Genomic DNA, 22,272 nt, shown 5'->3' with positions numbered 1-22,272 from the left:
ATTTAGTCTTCATGCCTGATTATTTTTGCCGTCTTGATTTCTTTCCTGGTGTCACTCAATCCTGAGTTCTTTTGTTAATTTATGATAACTTTAAAACATTTATAATTTATATTTATATTTCCTATTTTCAAACGCTTCTTTTGAGGGCATTTAATTCATTTTGAAGTGTTGTGTTGTTTCCTTTTGTTTCATCATTTATATTTCTTTGTCAGTAATTTTAACCAGTTGAATTGTTTTGATTTTCATTTTCTGTTTTTAGTACTTACAGATTACTTGCATCTTTTTATTTCTTTGGACAGGATTGGTGATTTGATTTTGAGGTAGCTTGCAAGATTCCTAGTACAAGAGTACCTTCTCTGTTAGAATTGCAAAGTATGTTTTCTTTGTAGATGGCCTTTTGGTGGGAGGATATGCATGCATAGGACCAGTATATGTTCCCAGACTATTTTGAGATATATTTTATAGCAGCCTAAATTTTTCTCTCTTCTTTTCTTTTCTTTTTTAGGCAGGGTCTTACTCTGTCACTCAGGGCTGGAGTGCAGTGGTGTGATCATGGCTCACTGCAGCCTCGACCTCCCCAGCACAAGCAATCCTCCTGTCCCAGCCTCCTGAGTAAATGGGACTATAGACATACACCACCATGCCCAGCTAATTAAAAAAATTTTTTTGTAAAGATAGGGTCCCATTGTGTTGCCCAGGCTGGTCATGAACTCCTGGGCTCAAGTGATCTCACTTTGGTCATGCAAAGTGTTGGGATTACAGGCATGAGCCTCTGCACCTAGCCCCTCTTACTTCTTTTTTCCTGTTATTTCACAGTTTCCAAAGGACTGCTCTCCCCTTACTTTTTTTTTTTTTTAAGCTAATTTTCTCCGAGAAACTTTCCCTTTCTACACAGCCTCATTGAGTCATCCTCTCTTTCAAGTCTTTTCGTTATAGTCTGCTCTGATCTACCAAGAATCTTTTCCAGTATTTTCACACTTAGGATGTTCTTTCTCTTTCCGTTGTTGATTTTCATTTACTTTTAGGCCCACCATTAACTTCTGCTTGCCTTGTTCTAGGCATTTTTTTTCTATACTGTTGTAGGTCTTTGAGAAGTTTTGTGATACAAGCATGAAAATAGTTATCTGGAATTTAGGGTTTATATTTCTACTTATATATAATTTGAGGTTTAAAGATTCTCTGTTTTGAAGTTAGGCTTAAAGCATGGGTTTTGGTCCTTTGTTTTTTGTTTTGTTTTTTTTTTTTGGATTTGGGTTGGGAGAGTCAGACGTACTTAGGCACCGTTAACTTGTCTACCCAGTATTTAAATTAGCTGTATTTTGAGAATGTTTTCTGTTAATTTTTTCTTTTGTGTGATTATAATCCATTGTAGAAAGGTTAAAAATATTCTACACAGTTATTTGTGGATCATATCTTAATTATTACCTTTTTTTGGACACATGTAATTCTGTATTGGAGGAAGACAGGTACATTTTTCCCCTGCCCCCCACCACCAAATTTTTAATGTCAGCATTGGCATTTAAAATCAATAGAGGATCAAAAATCACTTTCATTTTAAAAATCTCCCAATTAAATGTACCAGGTCTAATTTATTTCCACATTTTGAAAAGGAATTTATTTGTTGCCAGCAGCAGTTTTTTGGGATCATTATTACGATGATGACATTGGTGTTGCTGCTGATACATATACATTTGAAAGATATTGATCTATTAAACTTTCTTCATTTAACCTCTGTTGATTTTGAGACATACCATCTGTTGCTTCTTTTAGGCTAGAGGATATTTTTTTTCAATTGAGATCTCAAAGAAAATTAGTTCCATAATTCTAATTTTAAGGAAAGGCGGAGTTATAAACATATTAAAATATAATAGAATGGCTTTTCTCTTTTACTAAAAACCAGTATGTGTCATATGAATAGTTTTTTCCTAAAAATAGAATATTTTAGTGTAATTTAGGTAAAACATATTACAGAAACCTTACAACTGTAGTCAGTGGACTTAAAAGGGGGCATCTGATCTATATTCTGTCATCTCCAATCAACTGTTACCATTTTTCTTTATATAATTTTTTATTGTTTATTCTTAAATTTTATACAAACATTTTCATCTACCTTCTCAACATGTCCTAAACACTTTCCTACTTTACTACAAGCCTTTTCTAATGTTCACATATGAATTCATTTTTAAAATTAATAACACTTTCTCTTGTTTTTCTTTAAAATGTAGCAATCCATAGTTGTTGACATTATTTTCTTCATTACTTTAGAAGCAGAGTGGTATTTATTTCCTTTTCCTTTCAAGTTAATCCTAAAGAAATCCTTTTGATAGCATTTAACTTTCTAATAGAAAACAGAGTTTCTTAGGAAAACAAATTAGGTCAGTGCCTGCTGAAACACTGATTTATTTATATATTTTTGAGGACATAAATTTCCTCTTTTTAATTTTTGCTCCAAAATTATGTTTAATGAATAGATTGGTAGTTTATAGCTAAACTGTAGGGGTAAGACACAATTTTATAAGTTATTGATTTAATGTTCATAAAAGCCCCACTGTTATGTGCAAAAAACACACCCCTGAGTTTGTGCAGATGTTTTATTGTGATAGATCTATTATGCAGCTATTAGAAGATAAATGACTGATCTTTCCCATTTTCCATGCCTCAAGAAAATTGAAATAAGAAGGGGAATATCATCTGGGCTGTATGATTAGGGAAGGTTGGATAGCCATTAATTTAAGGGAAGAAAATCTTGGCAGCATTGGCCAACTTATACCATATTATCAATCAAACCTTGATGCACTTCTTGTGATGACCCAGCACTCTCAGGTTTTTGCAATGTTAATTAGAATTCATGACAAAATAGATGCAAGGAAACGTTTTGTACCCTTCATAATTTTATAGAAAATTTATTGTTATTAGAGGAACCATTTGCTTAGTGTGATTTTTTTCATTACCAGCTTGTCAACTAGCATAGATAATCTAGAGAAAATATGAACTCCATAGATGGGGTGTCACTTTTGTTGATGGTTCATGTAGTTTACCTTGGAGCACAGCTAATGGCTGAAGTTCATAGCAACAGCACAGAAAAACGTGGCAACCAAGGGAAGATAAATGAACCATGTTTATTGCTTTAATATAAAAAATACATAAATGGAAAACTGCATTTGAATTTGATGAGCTCATTGCTAGTTTTGTTGGAGTGATTTATTTTTCCCCTTATATGAAAAGCTACTATTGACACAGTGAGATGGAAATTAACTGTCTGTTTTTTGGAAACCAATATTTTTGGTTTTAAAATCTGAGTAGATCATTTAATTTTAGTTCTGAATGTTTTATAGAATATTGAACATTTAATAAACCAAAATTATTAATTTTCCTTGTATTGTTTAGCCCAGGGTCAGATTGTTAAAAATACATGATTAAGTATCTAAAATGGTCAGTTTTATTTTGTAAAGGTACTCTCTTTATATGCTTTTTAATTATTTTGATGTTTTCTTAAACTTTATTTGTATCTGTTTAATTAATGATATTTGTTAGTACCTTAGAAGGTGTTAGTACGTTAGAATTATTGTGTACATGTAGCTCTTGGTTTAATGAATTTAATATTGTGTGGTAGCTGATTTTCCATTTAATTTTCCATTTAATTAGTGTCAAAACACATTTGGAAGAAAATAATTGCTAAGACAGAATAACTTGATTTTACGTAGTATTTTAAAAAGTGAAACTGTGAATTACCTGTTCAGTTTCATGGATCATTTTATCCTAGGTACTGTCCTTTATTTTTGCACTTTAATACCTTTTACCAATTGATCTTGATATTAATATAAGGTTGATAATACATAGGGATGTTTATATCTCACAGTGAGTTATTCTAGAGTTTAATGTCATAAACTTAGTTGTTGTAAGATATTTTAAAATGGTACTAATTGTCACTTTATAGAAATGTAATTATCACAAAATATAATTTCTAAAGAAATTATGTCTTTTGCAGAAGACATCAAAATGTGATTGAAAACATGGGCTTAACTTCCTTGCCATATGTGTAACAAATAGAAAATTATATGTATAATGCATTTTTATATAGTTCACACAAATAATCAATTCTGTGCTTTTTCGATTGAGGTGCATACATGCTGGGACCAGCAGGCACCAGTACATGGGTAGGGCTGGAGTCAATAAATGCAGCTTCACGTTTATACTGATTGGTAATTCATAAAATCCCCACAGGACTTGAAACTTGTTTAGCATAATAGCGAGTCTATATTCTGAGCTGTTTTCTTTCAATTGTATTGTTGGTTGCATATTAATAAACTAAATGTCAGCCAAGTAGAGGGACAAACACTCAAAATATGAATATCATTGTATCTAATATTTTTCAAAAAGTACCATTTCAGTAAGTTATATTTCTATTTAATTGCTTATTTTAAGTCATTGGGGAAATTTTAGACACTAAAATGAAGATCCCTAGTGTTCAGATAGAATATGGTATTAATTTGTTTTTCAAAACTGTATTATATTGTGGGCTAACTGCACATATATCATTTGTACATATATAGAAGTATTTGTGTAATATATATTCTGCTTAGTTTGTATCTTTAGAGTAAAGGAATCTTAATGTTACCACTTTGTAAAAGCATCACAGTTCAGAAACTAACATTATGATTCATTAATTGGTCTTGGAAAAGCCACCTTTTGTTGGTAATATGTTATTACAACTTATACACATTGTTATAAAAGTATTAAGAGCCCAGGTGATGTTCTAAAATTTCAGCCAGTGTGTTTTCTTTGTGAATAAATTATATTGGGTAAAAACTGGTGGATTAAGATGTATATGATTTGAAAGTGTTCTTCTGTTAAAAAACATTTATGAATTTCTCATATACTTTTTAACGTAAGTTCATTGTAGTATGATTGTCATTCTCATTTTAAACTGACACAATGTGATCTTTGTTATTTTGATTCTTTTTCTGAATATTGTTGTGAACAAAGTACTGAATTTTTAGATTAGAATTTAGGTTAGCTTTAAACATGAAAAATGTGCATAATTAATGTTTAATCCACATAGGAACAATGTATTGAAATTTAACTTGGTGAAATAAAAACGTCAGAATTTACTTCTCTTCAGAATAGTATTAGTTTTCTAGACATATTATAACTATTAAAATTATTCTTTGAAGAATAGGCACCTTAAAGTTTGTTATTCAAACATGAACATTCATTTTAATTGAATGACTGAATAATATTGATTGCCATTAAACTGATTACACTAATACCTGAGTATGACCTTTGATGTAGGGGAGAAACATTTTTTAATAAGTTACTATTTCTTTCTTTTCTAGTTGGTGGCTGGCAGTGTTGTGATGGCTTTTGAAGAAGTATGCCCGGACAGAATAGATCTGATTCATAAGAATTACCGCAAGCTATGTAACTTACTAGTGGATGTTGAAGAGTGGGGGCAGGTTGTCATAATCCACATGCTAACTCGATATGCTCGGACACAGTTTGTCAGCCCTTGGAAAGAGGTAAGTGTTGAACAGTCTTCCACTTTCAAATATACTAAGAGGATGGATGAGCTTTTTAAAACTTGTGCAAAAAATTAGGAGTAGTAAACTAGAGAAATCTGCATATTTAAGGAAGACTCATTGGTCTCTTGTTCTTTTACTAAAGCAGGCAACCAATATCAATGCAAGAATAATTGTCCATTGTTTTGGCACTGGTTGATACATATATTTAGTGGTGTAAGTATATACACTTTTAGTTTGATACTGGCAAGAGGCCCTCGTTAGGAGGAGCAGCATGACACCGTGTTTACAGTGACATTGCCAAACCATGGATTTTTTGGTTACTAGTTACTTTCACATCTTTGAGCCCCAGCTATTCCAGGTACTCATTTGTAAAAAAAGTAGGTGATGTGATTCTAGAGCATGTGAATTTATACCTAAAGTAATTCATTTCTTGCCTCTATAGATAAATATTGTTGAACTTTTAAACTACTTTTTCCTAGTTTTGTATTTATAAAACATTTGTGTTCTTCTTCTCTTCACTTTGGCTGGTAGCATTTAGTAGAATTAATAATTTAAGTGAAGCTATTTGTTTTCTTTGTGCAGATTAACATTAGAAGTATGCCTTATTCTTTTCTTCATATTGGCAATTTAGAAAATTTTATCATATAGCTTGGAATTAAGATCCTTAGGATGTATACGTTTAAGATTGAAGGTAATTTTAAACCAGTTTAAAGAAATCCTTAAATGTTATAAGAATAGCATATTCATTCTAATCTTTTGATGTCTTATTTTTTTTAAAATACAGTATTACAGATTTTAAAAACCAATTTGTGTAAAAAAATAAAAAGATTTTAAAAAGCGCCTGTTATAGCAAAGTGTTCTGTATACATACTTATGATAGGCCTTGCGTGCTCAGTACATCTTGCTTTTGTTAATTAGAAAAATGTAAATAACATGGAAAAATGTGTATGATACATGCTTTCAATGACACATCAAGCTTGCAAATTATTATAAAATCTTGGTCAGTATTTTCTATATTGATTTAGTATTAGCATTAAAAACTATTTAGAAATGTTAATACTTCTTTATCCATAAGAGAGTAATACTGATTTTCATCTCACTTTTAATATTAACAAAATGATTATGTTATCTGTCTGAAAAATTGAAGTATGTTTTGAATTATTAATATATAAAAGTCTTATGTTACATAATGCTCTTAAATTGATGAAATTTCACTATCCTTGTGAACTTTAATTTTATAAAGTTAATTTTATTTATCATTGAGCAAAGTACATTTTTGATGGCACTTTTGCTAGATTAAGGAACATCTCTATGATGAAAATGTCCAGGCCCTTTTATGGTAACTTTGATGAGAGATTTTTGCTGCCAAACAGTTTATTTGTTTGATTTCAGCCAATTCCTTTCAAAACTTCTGCTCAGATTTTTTTTTTCTGTTGTATAAAGTTATAGGCAATTTTGCCTTAGCTAATCACAGTCACCATTTAAATTTTTAAATTTTACTTTCCTATCATTTTCAGTAGCTATATCCTTTGCTTGTAATTATATAGAAACTGGAGTTAAAATATATAGTTTACTTACCATACCTGCTAAAAATATGTAATGCATAGTAAAATCTCTGCTTTTATATGTTTGTCTATTTGTTTGTTTTTCTGTTCCTTGAATTTTATCTTATTTTAGATAAAATTTACTTTTAAAGCCATTGCAAAGGAAAGTTAAGTTCTCTACCATCATATACATTTATTTTTTAACAGATAATTTGAAAAATTGGCACTATATTCATTCTTGGTGTTTTCACATGTTAACTCCATGAACATGAATTAGGACAAATATGAGACGAAGTCTGGTCATTGTCCCTGGCATACTGGAATGGGCTAAGTCATTTCTTTTCTTTGCCACTTACTTGCAATCCAACCTTGGAATTATTCTAAATGCTGTGCTTATTAGACTAATTTAGTGGTTTTCCAGTGTGCACATCAGCCCTCAGGATGTGCTAGCACTGCCACAGGAACAAGCAAAGCAGGGGCAGCGGTGCTCTAGACTGTGCGGCTTTTTGGGCTTCTGCTACTGTTTCAAACACAGAAGCCTTTTTTGCCTTCCTTTCTTATGCAGCTTTGAATTTGATTTCCTTTGAGAAAGATCCATTGGCTTAAAAGAAAGAAAGAAAACCACTTAAATAGAAGATTTGTAAGTTTAGCTAACTCGAATCTTCTTGTTGTTTAATTATCGAAGCAATTCAAGTACATGTTCCCTTCTCATAACCTCTTGGTTGACCCCTTAAAGGCAATTATTGTTAACTGTTTAATTTCAGTTATTCTGGTGGTTATCAATTTCACTTTGGATAAAATATTTCGCTTTATTTATTAACTTAAGTTCGTATCAGTTGACCTCAATTCATGGAAAAATTATTCATTGATTGTTTAAGTTCTATTTGAGGGTCTTGTTTAGCCCAGAATAATCAGTATAACAGGCTTTTGTCTGCATACGTCCATATGTTCAGTTCAGAAGCAGTGTGAAAGATTTGAAAGGCTTAGCCCTTATTGCAGTATTAGATTCAAGAATTGTACAGTATATTAGATTCTTGTTATAAGTACATTATATAAAATTAAGGTTCAAATGAGTGGTCAACATTAGGACCATATCTGTGCTCTCACTCTTCCAGTTAACCCATCTTAGCCTTCCTCTGTGCTAATTATGATTTCGTTTTACTGAGAAACTTTGGAGTGAGCAGTCCAGCCATTTGTTGCCTTCAGTGCTTTCTGACCTAGGCTTGATGTTGCTTCCAACTTTTTAAGGACTACACATGCTAGTTTTAGCTTTAGAAGTTGGCAGACTAGGCCGGGCACGGTGGCTCACGCCTGTAATCCCAGCACTTTGGGAGGCCAAGGCAGGTGGATCACGAGGTCAGGAGATCGAGACCATCCTGGGTAACATGTTGAAACCCTGTCTCTAATAAAAATATTTAAAAAATTAGTCAGGTGTGGTGGTGGGTGCCTGTAGTCCCAGTTACTTGGGAGGCTGAGGCAGGAGAATGGCGTGAACCTGGGAGACGGAGCTTGCACTGAGCCGAGATCGCGCCACTGCACTTCAGCCTGGGTGTCTCAAAAAAAAAAAAAAAAGTTGGCAGACTACATCTCAAAGCGGAGTTTGACCACAGCTAGAAGAAACTGAGAGGTATTTGACATTTATATTTGCTTGCTCTTTCTTATGTGATGTTGTAAAAGGAACACCATGTAGTAAAGAAAGGTTAAAATGATTATACAATAAAAAGACAAGCTGAAACAGTACTCTAGCAGAGTCATTCCTGAGAGGTTACCTCTCTTTTTTATCCTTTTACCATCAACTTTAGAATGTGTTGTTTCATGTAATCATCCAAGTAGAAACGTCTTCATTCTAGCCCTCCATTCCCTTTTACCTGCAGGCAGAAGTCACTTACATAAATGCCATATGAGTACCATTTATTGATGAATTAAGGGCCATTTTACCTTGAAGTAAAGAATTTGCCAGTAGGAAAAAGTGTCACTAAAATAATATATTGACATAAAAGTTAAATTTATAATTAAAAACCTGCCTATAATACTAAATTTATTTAAATCCAGCAGTTTTCTCTCAGATACTAAGAGAAAATGTGAAAAACAATACTGTGATGCTTTATACTTAATGGCTTATTTTTGCTATACTTTCTTTCTTTTTTTTTTCTTTTTTGAGCAGAGTCTCTCTCTGCTGCCCAGGCTGGGGTGCAGTGGTGCGTTCTTGGCTCACTGCAACCTGTTACCTCCCAGGTTCAAGTGATTCTTCTGCCTCAGGCTCCCAAGCGGGTGGAATTACAGACATGCGCCACCAGGTCCAGCTAACTTTTGTATTTTTAGTAGAGATGGGGTTTCAGCTTGTTGGCCAGGCTGTTGTTGAACTCCTGACCTCAAGTGATCCGCCCACCTCAGCCTCCCAGAGTGCTGGGATTACAGGTGTGAGCCACCATGCCTGGCCTGTAGTTTCTTACATAGTATTTCATTTGCCATAGGGCAATCAGAATTATTATACCCATTTTATATATGAAGAAATCGATATATACAGATTTTAGCAAGTCATTTAAGACAATATTAATTATAAAAGGTGGAGCAGAAATATAAGCAGAATTATCTGATGCCTAGGCCAGCATTATTGCCTTTGTATTTTATTACCCTGTGAGTTGTAAATTAAAATAATTTCTTAGTTACGTTTATAAGTTTTGTGTGTGTGTTTATTGTGTTCCAGTCAAAACCAACTTTGAGACTCCCAATCCAGTGCTCATGCAATTAGCTAACAACCATAATTAAATTTGCTTTCAAAGAGAAAAATCATGTTTCCTGTAAAATTTTTACAAACATTTGTTTATGTTAATATACTTGAAGTGTGGCAAAATTGTTTTTTGTTGAGGAATCGAAAATTAGTAGATACACTTTTTGAGATGAGCTGATGTACATGCTTTTGTCAAGTTCTCAAATGAACACATCATATACAAACAAGCTTCAGGGGAAGAAGAGATTTTTAATTTAGTTTATTTGCATCATTATAGATCAGTATTTAGGCTGTTTATATGTAAATGTATGATTTGAGGAACAATTAAGTGTTGACAAAGTAGATTGCAGTCATATCAATTGCAGTGCATTTTCCATAATTTTTCTAACTGACATCTTTGATGATAAATAGTGGATGCCAAGTCAAAGCCGATTATACAGTGCACTAGGAATTCATGGGGCTGTCAGGGAGAAGACCGATTGACTTTAAATTTACATATTAATGAGAAGATTTGTTAAGAGGGTGCTTGACTATAGAAAATAACAGCGTATTTATAGGGCACGACATTTTATAAATAAAGCTGATGCAGGAAAATGGAAATTAAACCTTTTAGGTTAATAAATTCAAGAGACTGCTAAAATGCACATTTGCATTTTTATTTTCTTAAATTTACCTTACTCTTTGCAGTCCATGTGGGTTGTTTTTTATTCTAGGTCAAATTTGTATCATTTTCAAGGATATAAAATTGCTTAAGTATTTTCTTTGTCATTCAAGCCTATTATGGGAGACTTCTTGAAGCATACGTCTAGACCTCAAGACTAAAGTTGCTTTTCTACAATTAATCGATCTAAAAAAATAAATATTGTAAAACACAGAGTAAATTTTTTAAAGAGTGATTTTAAATAAAAACCAGCATCCGTTAGTGGCATCAATTGTAAACTGAAAGGAAACTCTGACACTGGGGCCTGCCAAGAATGTTTTTAATTTTATGAATCTAGCTTTTTACAACTGAACTTGCTCTGGGAGATGAGAGGTTTTCAAGAATTATCAAAATACTTCAGTGATTTGGAAGTTAAAACTCTAAATGTTTACCATTATTTTTTAGGATATGAATCTGGGTTATGTAATTCTGGTGGCAGTATTTATGCCAGTTTTAAATTTGGAGTAATTAATTTTGTCTCTCTGTGTATCTGTACATCAATTATAAAACCTTACATAAGTTTAACAAACTCCAAATTTAGAATTTTATTTGAAGTATTTTAAGGTAAGTTCTTAAGATTTTCAGAGGTAGCTATAAAATAACTTTTCAAAATGCAAAATTTATAAATGTAGTTTTTTGATGAGCAATTTTCTCTAGGTACAAAGGTACTTCAGGGAAGTACTTCATGAACTCCACATCCAGATCCTATCTTAACAGACCAGAGTGTTAAAGATTATTGAGTTTTAATTTTCTTTACTGGTTAATTTTCTTTGTTAAAACAAATTTTGTCTTGTGTCTTACTGGTGGACTATTATTGGATCCACAATTCTGTGGAATTTATTAAAAAAACAATACTGAGAAGTTGTGGTAGAATACATTCTTTACAGTACAATAAAGCAGTTTTTTGTGCATTGTTTTAGGCAACTGTTGACAAAGGGTTTGACATATAATTTAATGTGAAACTAAGTCCCATGATCTAATATTGAATAATGTCTCCTCTCTTCCCATTGGTTATGAAGCATTTATCGTAAAGATTCCTTATTCTTTTTGTTGTTCATAATTTATTCCTATTGATTGGATTTTTTTTAACTTATGAAGTTTTCTTTTTTAAAAAAGAAAACTTTAATTTGCCCAAGTAACATATGCATGGTTTAAAAGAAAGAAAATGAATAGTACTACAAGGCTTATGAGAAACATTTTTCTGTGTGACCCTTCTCAATGCCTGAATTAGCTTCTTCAATTCTTTTCCCTTCTGTGTGTGAGCTCAAAAGTATCTGAGCCAGGTCTCAATCAATTTAGAAAGTTTATTTTGCCAAGGTTAGGGATGCACCTGTGCCATGTACAGCCTCAAATGGTCCTGATGACGTGTGCCCAAGGTTGCTACAGCTTGCTTTTATACATTTTAGTGAGACATAATACATCAGTCAATACCTGTAAGATGCACATTGGTTCAATCTGGAAAGGCAGGACAACTTGAAGATGGGGTTTCTAGGTCATAGATAGATTTAAAGATTTCTGATTAGCAATTAATTGAGAGTTAAGTTGTTATCTGAAGACCTGGAATCAATAGGACGGAAATGTCTGGGTCATAATAAGGGGTTGTGGCGACTAAAGTTTTATCTTGCAGATGAAGCCACCAGGTAGTATGCTTCTGACAGAATAGATTATAAATGTTTCTTATCAGACTTAAGGTCTATGTTGATGTTAATGCTGGTTGGCTTTTCCTGAATTCCAAAAGGGAGGAGGGTATAATGAGGCATGTCTGATCCACCCTTCCTATCATGGTCTGAACTAGTTTTTCAGGTTAACTTTGGAATGCCCTTGGCTGTGAGAAGGGGTCCCTTCAGGTGATTGTGGGGCTTAGAATTTTATTTTTGGTGTGTGTATGTGTGTATTTACCTTTCTCCGTTTCTAGGTAATAGACGTATTTTGCTATTTCTTGATTTATCAATTTTAGGCATTATATATTGACTTCCTATTATAGAAATGGAGAATTTGTCATTCTTCTGTTACCTTATGCTTCTGCTTACCTCTTTCATCTTTGGAATGTAATTATACTAGAATTTTTTCAATCCATGTGTGTTCATTTTCCTATGACTTATGAATATTATTCAGCTGTTTAATAGCATTTTATCTCATGGAACTTTTTGTTCTTTTTGGAATCAAAAATTGCTTCATTTTAAATTTGCTTACTTTATCATGTCACTATACGAAGCATTCCAAGTTCTCCATTGGAATATTAAATATTCTCCAAATATTATTTTATGTGCATTTGTTTTATACTTCTTGTCTACCTAGTGTCAGTTCTCCCCCTCCCACGTATTTAAATAAGAGGATCCTGATTTTATTCAGAGTAGTGATATGCCCTGTGAAAAATATCAACTATACTAAACTCCTTTAGAGTCAGAAATGGTCATATGACCCACATCTGGAAATTGGAATTCTGGGGAAGCTATTGTTTTTCTGACAGACTTATTTGACATATATATATTTTACCCTTTGCCCTTTCTCATTATTCCTTCCCAGAATGCATGTGTGATGATTAAAGGTGCAATAGTCATTTTACAAGCGTAAGGATAAAGCTATACTCTGGGGTGGGCAGAGCCGAAAAACAAAGTGTTTGGGCAACTTTTCATTTTATGGAGCTACCTAACTAGATATTTCTGTTATATATAGCTAAACACAGTTCTAACTAGTACAGTTGTCAAGTATATCAAGTATTTCAACAGCTTCGTTTTCTTCCCAGGAGACGTCTTCCGGGAGTCTTCACCCTCTGTTCTAATCTGATTGCTTACTAGGCCTCTCTGTTCTAATCTGATTGCTTACTAGGCCTGCCAGTTCCAATCTGTTGTTCTAGAACTTAATTTCGTGTCTCTTCTGTGTTAAATCATGTTTCTTAGGCTTTCTTCCTCTCTGTCTCTCTTTCTGTTTCTCTCTCTGTCCCTCTATCTCTGTCTGTCTCTCTCCTCTTTTGGTTTTCCTGGCTTTGGAGCATATCCTCCAATGTTTTCTTAAGAATGAATAGATGGGAGATAAAATTTTGAGACTTTCAGTGTCACTCCCACACTTGATTGATATTTTATCTGGGCTCTTGGATTAGTATTCTCTTAGGCCTTGTACAGTTGAAAATGTTTTATTGTTTCTTGTATATTTGATATCTTGCTGGATATGGTACTGTTGGAACACACCCTTTTCTTCTTCTGAGAACTCTGTAGACATTACTTAATTCTCTCCTGCAGTGAATGTTGCTGTGAAGAAATCTGAAGACAGCCAAAGATTTTTCTCCCTTGCAGGTGACTTGATTTTTTTTCTCTGCATGCTAAAAAAACCTCTTTACAAAGTCTTTGAAAATTAATCAGATTACATCTCAATGAGAATTATTCCATATGACCTCCAGGTTCACTTCTTTCTGTATTTTAGGGAATTTTCTTTTCTTTTTGTAATTTTAAAAATTTGATGTTTATGTTTTTTCTGCTTCATTTGTCAGTTATATACTTCAGGAATACCCATTATTCTGTTTTATAATCTTTGTCTACCATGTCCATCATATTTTTTAAAAAATTTCTCTAATTTTGTCCTTTTGCCTTTTTTCTTTTTTTTGGGACAGGATCTCACTCTGTCACCCAGGCTTGAGTACAGTGGTGTGATTACACTTCATTACAGCCTTGCCCTCCCAGGCTCAAGTGATTCTCCTGCCTGAGCCTCTTGAGTAGCTGGGACCACAGATGTGTGCCATCATGCTTGATAATTTTTGTATTTGTTTTTTTTTTTTTTGAGATTGAGTCTCGCACTGTCACTCAAGGTGGAGTGCAGTGGCACGATCTTGGCTCATTGTAACCTCCGCCTCCTGGGTTCAAATGATTCTCCTGCCTCAGCCTCCCAAGTAGCTGGGATTACAGGTGCCTGCCACCATGCCTGCCTAATTTTTGTGTTTTTAGTAGAGATGGGGTTTTACCGTGTTGGCCAGGTTGGTTTCGAATGCCTGACTTCATGTGATCCGCCCGCCTTGGCCTCCCAAAGTGCTGGGATTACAGGTTTGAGCCACCGTGCCTGGCCTAATTTTTGTATTTTTTATAAAGACAGGATTTCGCTATGTTGGCTAGGCTGATCTTGAACTCCCCAAGTGTGATCCTCCTGCCTTGACCTCCCAAAGTGCTGTGATTACAGGTGTGAGCCACTATGCTAGGCCACATTTTTGTCTTTTTATTTGCATTTGTATTATTTCAAGTTGTTCCATTGACAGTAATTTGATTTTCAATAGTCTAATCTTTTTTTTTAGTTTTTATTTTTAATTCCGTTAATTTAGTAACAGTATTGCTTTGATCTGTTGTTTACTTACTCAGGTTTGAATTTCATATTTCCTTTATTCTATAGTTTAATCATCTTATCTTTGAACTTCTGTTTGATTGAATTCGTGTTCTTAGTAACGTGTTGGATAATATGCTTTTGACACTTACATGTAGTCCATTATATGTGTGAGGAGTGTGGTCAGGGAGAAAGATCCTTCTTTCCCCTTGCCCTACTGGCTGTTGGAGGTAATCAACAGTGTCTACCACATTCTCCATAATAACTTAAAAAGTTTTTGAAGAGACTGTGATTTGGAAAGAATATTTGTTTCATCTGTTAGGATATTTACTATTCATGTATATATATGTAGTATAGATATTAGATTAAAATGAAAAGTGTTCTGACAAAATTCTTTTATCTCAGGAGTACACCTGTTCCCTCTAGATTTTGAAATGGTCTATTTTAGTTTGATCACAACATAGTATATTTTAATTCATTAAAATAGATGTCTGGTAGGTGGGGAAGGCCTGATACATTGTAAGTTGGAAGCTCTTAATTAATTTATAAGGAAAATAATGGACCGTTTCTTGTTCTCATTTATTAGGAAGTACTGCAGGCTGTGTCATCTAAGTTGCTGATTCATTCCAATTTTTAAAATTTGTTGTGGAAATGTTCACATTTAAAAAAATCAGCTCATACTGACCTTTGTGAAATGCTTTAAAGAACTCTGTTAAAAAATGTTAGTTAAAAATAAATTTTCTTGAGCTGATGTCCTTCAGAAACACCAATTTTTCTTAGATAAATAACTTCATACATTTTCATATACAGTACATAGAGAAACCATTCCTGGTATAGTAGAGCTACATTCTGGAAAAAAAAAAACACTTTTTTTTTTTAGACAAAATAAATCCCTTTTCCTCTTCACCCTCCATCCCCTTTATTCTGTGTATGTCCCGCTGAAAATTCATGTACTTGTCTAGCATGGGGCTTATAGTATGCCGTATGTAAGCACTAGATGATGGTGCTGGTTAGTTATCCAGTTGACATGCTTACCATTTTGTAATTTGAACAGTTCTAGCCGTGTTGTTGGAATTAAAAATTTAGGGCCAGACATTGACCTTTGCTTTTTCAACATTTCCTTTAGTGGTTAGCTACTGCCTTCCTCAACCCAGTAGAGACCTTGACAGATTCCCTGTTACAAGTAATTGCTTCCATAGCTAGGTGTTATTCCTGTTAATTTATTTAGGGGCCAGTAAGATTTAGTGCCTATATATATAAACATATATTTGTGTGTGTGTGATTCCATATATAAAATAATGTATTTATTGATTTAATGATTTAGTTTTTATTTTTATACATTCAGCTTACTTAGTAAAAGGTGAAAGATTTATACAGTCTGAAGAGAAACCAGAGTATAGCTTACTTAGAATCAGTGAGTTTATATTAGCACTTTCTCTCACTTTCTGTTTCCTAAACATCCTTTTTATGTGATCAACCTTATTTTTGCATTTCTTATAATTTAAAAAATTTTATCTTTATATTGTATACTGTTAGTGAACTTTTATTACTGTTTTATGTCATTTTGGGTTTCCTAAATTTTCTTTTCAAGTTTTTCACTGTAAGTCACAGTTCCAAGAGAAACGGATAAGTTGTTTTTAATCCATATTTTTCCCAACATTTTATTTTAAGAATTTTCAAAAGGGAAGTGATGTCAGTAAAAATGGCAGAGTAGAGAACTCCCAAGAGCTTGTTGCTCCACAGAGATACAAGAAAATGGTAAAGGGGTCAATTCAACAAGAAGAGCTAATTATCCTAAATATATATGCACCCAATACAGGAGCACCCAGATTCATAAAGCAAGTCCTTAGAGACTTACAAAGAGACTTAGAATCCCACACAATAATAATGGGAGACTTTAACACCCCACTGTCAACGTTAGACAGATCGAGACAGAAAGTTAACAAGGATATCCAGGAATTGAACTCAACTCTGCACCAAGCAGACCTAATAGACATCTACAGAACTCTCCACCCCGAATAAACAGAATATACATTCTTCTCAGCACCACATCACACTTATTCCAAAATTGACCACATAGTTGGAAGTAAAGCATTCCTCAGCAAATGTAAAAGAACAGAAATTATAACAAACTGTCTCTCAGACCACAGTACAATCAAACTATAACTCAGTATTAAGAAACTTACTCAAAACGGCTCAACTATATGGAAACTGAACAACCTTCTCCTGAATGACTACTGGGTACATAACGAAATGGAGGCTGAAATAAAGATGGGTCTTTGAAACCAATGAGAACAAAGATACAACATACCAGAATATCTGGGATACATTTAAAGTAGTGTGTCGAGGGAAATTTATAGCACTAAATGCCCACAAGAGAAAGCAGGAAAGATCAAAAATTGACCCTCTAACATCACAATTAAAAGAACTAGAGAAGCAAGAGCAAACACATTCAAAAGCTAGCAGAAGGCAAGAAATAACTAAGATCAGAGCAGAACTGAAGGAGATAGAGACACAAAAAACCCTTCAAAAAATCTGTGAATCCAGGAGCTGGTTTTTTGAAAAGATCAACAAAATTGATAGACCTCTAGCAAGACTAATAAAGAAGAAAAGAGAGAAGAATCAAATAGACGCTATAAAAAATGATAAAGGGGATATCACCACCGATCCCATAGAAATGCAAACTACCATCAGAGAATTCTATAAACACCTCTATGCAAATAAACTAGAAAACCTAGAAGACATGAATAAATTCCTGGGCACATACACCCTCCCAAGACTAAACCAGGAAGAAGTTGAATCCCTGAATGGACCAATAACAGGCTCTGAAATTGAAGCAATAATTAATAGCCTACCAACCAAAAAAAAGGCCAGAACCAGACGGATTCACAGCCGAATTCTACCAGAGGTACAAGAAGGAGCTGGTACCATTCCTTCTGAAACTATTCCAATCAATAGAAAAAGAGGGAATCCTCCCTAACTCATTTTATGAGGCCAACATCAACCTGATACCAAAGCCTGACAGAGACACAACAAAAAAAGAGAATTTTAGACCAATATCCCTGATGAACATCGATGCAGAAATCCTCAATAAAATACTGGCAAACCAAATCCAGCAGCACATCAAAAAGCTTATCCACCATGATCAAGTGGGCTTCATCCCTGGGATGCAAGGCTGGTTCAACATACACAAATCAATAAATGTAATCCATCACGTAAACAGAACCAAAGACAAAAACCACATGATTATCTCAATAGATGCAGAAAAGGCTTTTGACAAAATTCAACAGCCCTTCATGCTAAAAACTCTCAATAAATTCGGTATTGATGGAATGTATCTCAAAATCATAAGAGCTATTTATGACAAACCCACAGCCAATGTCATACTGAATGGGCAAAAACTGGAGGCATTCCCTTTGAAAACTGGCACAAGACAGGGATGCCCTCTCTTACCGCTCCTATTCAACACAGTGTTGGGAGTTCTGACCAGGGCAATCAGGCAGGAGAAAGAAATAAAGGGTATTCAATTAGGAAAAGAGGAAGTCAAATTGTCCTGTTTGCAGATGACATGATTGTATATTTAGAAAACCCCATCGTCTCAGCCCCAAATCTCCTGAAGCTGATAAGCAACTTCAGCAAAGTCTCAGGATACAAAATCAATGTGCAAATACCACAAGCATTCCTATACACCAATAACAGGCCAACAGCCGAATCATGAGAGATTGTGAACCTACATTCACAATTGCTTCAAATAGAATAAAATACCTAGGAGTCCAACTTACAAGGGATGTAAAGGACCTCTTCAAGGAGAACTACAAACCAGTGCTCAAGGAAATAAAAGAGGGCACAAACAAATGGAAGAACATTCCATGCTCATGGATAGGAAGAATCAATATCATGAAAATGGCCATACTACCCAAGGTAATTTATAGATTCAATGCCATCCCCATTAAGCTACCAATGACTGTTCAAGTTCTGTGAAGAACTTTCAAGTTCATATGGATCCAAAAAAGAGTCCATATTGCCAAGACAATCCTAAGCAAAAAGAACAAAGTTGGAGGCATCACATTTCCTGACTTCAAACTATACTACAAGGCTACAGTAACCAAAACAGCATGGTACTGGTACCAAAACAGAAATATAGACCAACAGAACAGAACTGAGCCCTCAGAGATAATACCACACATCTACAATCATCTGATCTTTGACAAACCTGACAAAAACAAGCAGTGGGGAAAGGATTCCCTATTTAATAAATGGTGCTGCGAAAACTGGCTAGCCATATGTAGAAAGCTGAAACTGGATCTCTTCCTTACACCTTATACAACAATAAATTCAAGATGGATTAGAGACTTAAATGTTAGAGCTAAAACCATAAAAACCCTAGAAGAAAACCTAAGCAATACCATTCAGGACATAGGCATGTGCAAGGACTTCATGACTAAAACACCAAAAGCAATGGCAACAAATGCCAAAATTGACAAAATGGGATCTAATTAAACTAAAGAGCTTCTGCACAGCAAAAGAAACTACCATCAGAGTGAACAGGCAACCTACAGAATGGGAGAACATTTTTGCAATCTACTCATCTGACAAAGGGCTAATATCCAGAATCTACAAAGAACTCAAACAAATTTACAAGAAAAAAACAAACCCATCAAAAAGTGGGCAAAGGATATGAACAGACACTTCTCAAAAGAAGACATTTATGCAGCCAACGGACACATGAAAAAAATGCTCATCATCACTGGTCATCAGAGAAATGCAAATCAAAACCACAATGAGATACCATCTCATAGTAGTTAGAATGACAGTAATTAAAAAGTCAGGAAACAACAGGTGCTGGAGAGGATGTGGAGAAATAGGAACACTTTTAAACTGTTGGTGGGACTGTAAACTAGTTCAACCATTGTGGAAGACAGTGTGGCGATTCCTCAAGAATCTAGAACTAGAAATACCGTTTGACCCAGCCATCCCATTACTGGGTATATACCCAGAGGATTATAAATCATGCTGCTATAAAGTCACATGCACACGTATGTTCGTGGCACTATTCACAATAGCAAAGACTTGGAACCAACGCAAATGTCCATCAATGACAGACTGGATTAAGAAAATGTGGCACATATACACCATGGAATACTATGCAGCCATAAAAAAGGATGAGTTCGTGTCCTTTGTGGGGACATGGATGTAGCTGGAAACCATCGTTCTCAGCATACTATCACAAGAACAGAAAACCAAACACCGCATGTTCTCACTCATAGGTGGGAACTGAACAATGAGACCACTTGGACACAGGAAGGGGAACATCACACACCGGGGCCTGTCGTGGGGTGAGGGGAGGGATAGCATTAAGAGATATACCTAGTGTAAATGACGAGTTAATGGGTGCAGCACACCAACATGGCACATGTATACATAGGTAACAAACCTGCACCTTGTGCACATGTACCCTAGAACTTAAAGTATAATAAAAAAGAAAAAAAGTAGCTTAGAAATGACTATAAACAAACAAAATCCTGATAGGCAGCAACAATAATCCCCAGGGAGGAGTTAGAATCTGAGTTAGTTACCACATCATAATATTCAAAATGTCTAGTTTTTAGTGGAAAATGATGAGGAATGTAAAGAAATCAGTAACTTTTTTCCATCCACAAGAAGAGGAGAAAATAATGGAAACTGTATCCGAGGAAGTCCAGACACTGGATTTGCTAGCCCGGGTTTTAAATCACCATGTTAAATATGCTGAAACAGCTAAATGAAATCGGGAAAACAATGACTCTCCAAGTAGAGAATATCAGTATATAGAGAGAAATGATGCAAAGAAACCAAATAGAAATACTAGAAGGAAAAAGTATAATAACTTAAATGAAGAATTCACAAGTAGAGATCAGCAGCAGATTTGAACAGGCAGAAAATTTGAACAGGCAGAACTGGTGAACTTAAAGATAAGTCAATTGAGATTATCTAGTGTAGGGAGTAGAAAGTCAAAAAGCATGAAGATGAACAGAGCCCAAGAGACTTAAGAGGCATGTGGGATGCCATCAAGTGTACCAGCACACATAATACATATTCCAGGAGGAAAGGAGACAGAGAAAGGGGCAGACAGAATAGCTGAAGAAAAAAATGGCCGAAAATTTCCCAATTTGATGAAAGACAGTAATCAACACATTCAGAAAGCTCATCAGAATCTAAGTAGGAGCAATTCTGAATGCAAACCAAGACACATGATATGGTTTGGGTCTGTGTCCCCCCAGATCTCACCTTGAACTGTGATAATCCCCACATGTCAAGAGCGAGACCAGGTGGAGATAACTGAATCATGGGGGGCAGTTTCCCCCCTACTGTTCTCATGATAGTGGGGTGAGTTCTCCCGAGATCTGATGGTTTTATAAGGGGCTTTCCCCTTCACTCTATTCTCATTCTCTCTCCTGCTACCCTGTTAAGAGGTACCTACCACTATGATTGTAAGTTTCCTGAGGCCTCCCCAGCCATGCTGAACTGTGAGTCACTTAAACCTCTTTTCTTAATTACTCAGTCTCTGGTATTTCTTCATAGCAGTGTGAGAATGGACTAATACAGCACATAAGGATCACATTATCAAAAGCTAAGGACAAAAAGAGAATCTTGAGAGCAGCAAGAGAAGTGACTCATTATTTACAAGATTTCCTCAATAAGATCAACAGCTAGTTTCTCATTAGAAACCATGGGACCAGAAGGCAGTTGAGGAACCATATTTGAAGTGTTGAAAGAAGTAAAAAAGTCAACAAGTAAGTTCTTATTTGGCAAAACTTTCCTTCAAAAATGGAGAAATGAGTACATGCCTGTATTGGTATAACAGTCCAATGTTGTAGATGCATTTCATAGTAAGATGCAGACATTAGTACACATTACTCCTAAACACTTCACTATGTATATCATTAATTAGAGTTTAATACTTGTTTATGATTGTTTTTCCCTTTGTTGGCATAAAATCTTCACAGTGAAATGCACAAATTTTAGAGTTTTGATAATTGCATGTATGTTAGTAACACACAAACTCTTTTCATTATACGAAGTATGACTATTATCCTTCCAAGTTAGTTGTTTGCCCTCAGATGCAAGTATTGTTTTAATTTTTTTCTTTATAGTTTTGTGTTCAAAAAGTAAAGGATTTGAGATATTACCATACTTCTACATTTATACACACACACACACATACACACACACTGAATATATGGCATATGTTTAGTGTATGTACACACACAAAAGCAGAAGCACTGATGTCTGGATCAGAGAAGAGACTTTTTATTCACTCATGGTTATCTTAGTGTCACTTTCCTGCACTTCTGTTCCCTATGAGGGTGATGTTATGAGGGTTAGTGCCACCTGCATATCTTGGGGGATGGGGAGTTGTAATACAGGAGAGGAGCTCCTCCTAAATGAATGAATCTCAGAATTTATATAAGACTCTGTATTAGTCCGTTT

The 22,272-nt window shown here is 34.5% G+C and overlaps 1 protein-coding gene across 3 annotated transcripts in view; it reads left to right on the top strand.

Moving 5' to 3' along the window:
- Positions 1–22,272, top strand: part of AP3B1 (adaptor related protein complex 3 subunit beta 1) — a 298,620-nt gene that overhangs the window by 76,068 nt on the left and 200,280 nt on the right. For all 3 annotated transcript variants that reach the window (XM_028849534.2, XM_028849535.2, XM_028849539.2), the window contains exon 7: positions 5,337–5,519. In XM_028849534.2, the coding sequence (XP_028705367.1) occupies positions 5,337–5,519 (183 nt within the window). The remainder of the gene's footprint in view (positions 1–5,336; positions 5,520–22,272) is intronic.

The sequence above is a fragment of the Macaca mulatta genome, chromosome 6 (genome assembly GCF_049350105.2).
Source record: "Macaca mulatta isolate MMU2019108-1 chromosome 6, T2T-MMU8v2.0, whole genome shotgun sequence".
NCBI classification, from domain to species: Eukaryota; Metazoa; Chordata; class Mammalia; order Primates; family Cercopithecidae; genus Macaca; species Macaca mulatta.
The sequence above is the reverse complement of the archived record's forward strand: the minus strand, read 5'-3'. Positions and strand labels throughout refer to the sequence as shown.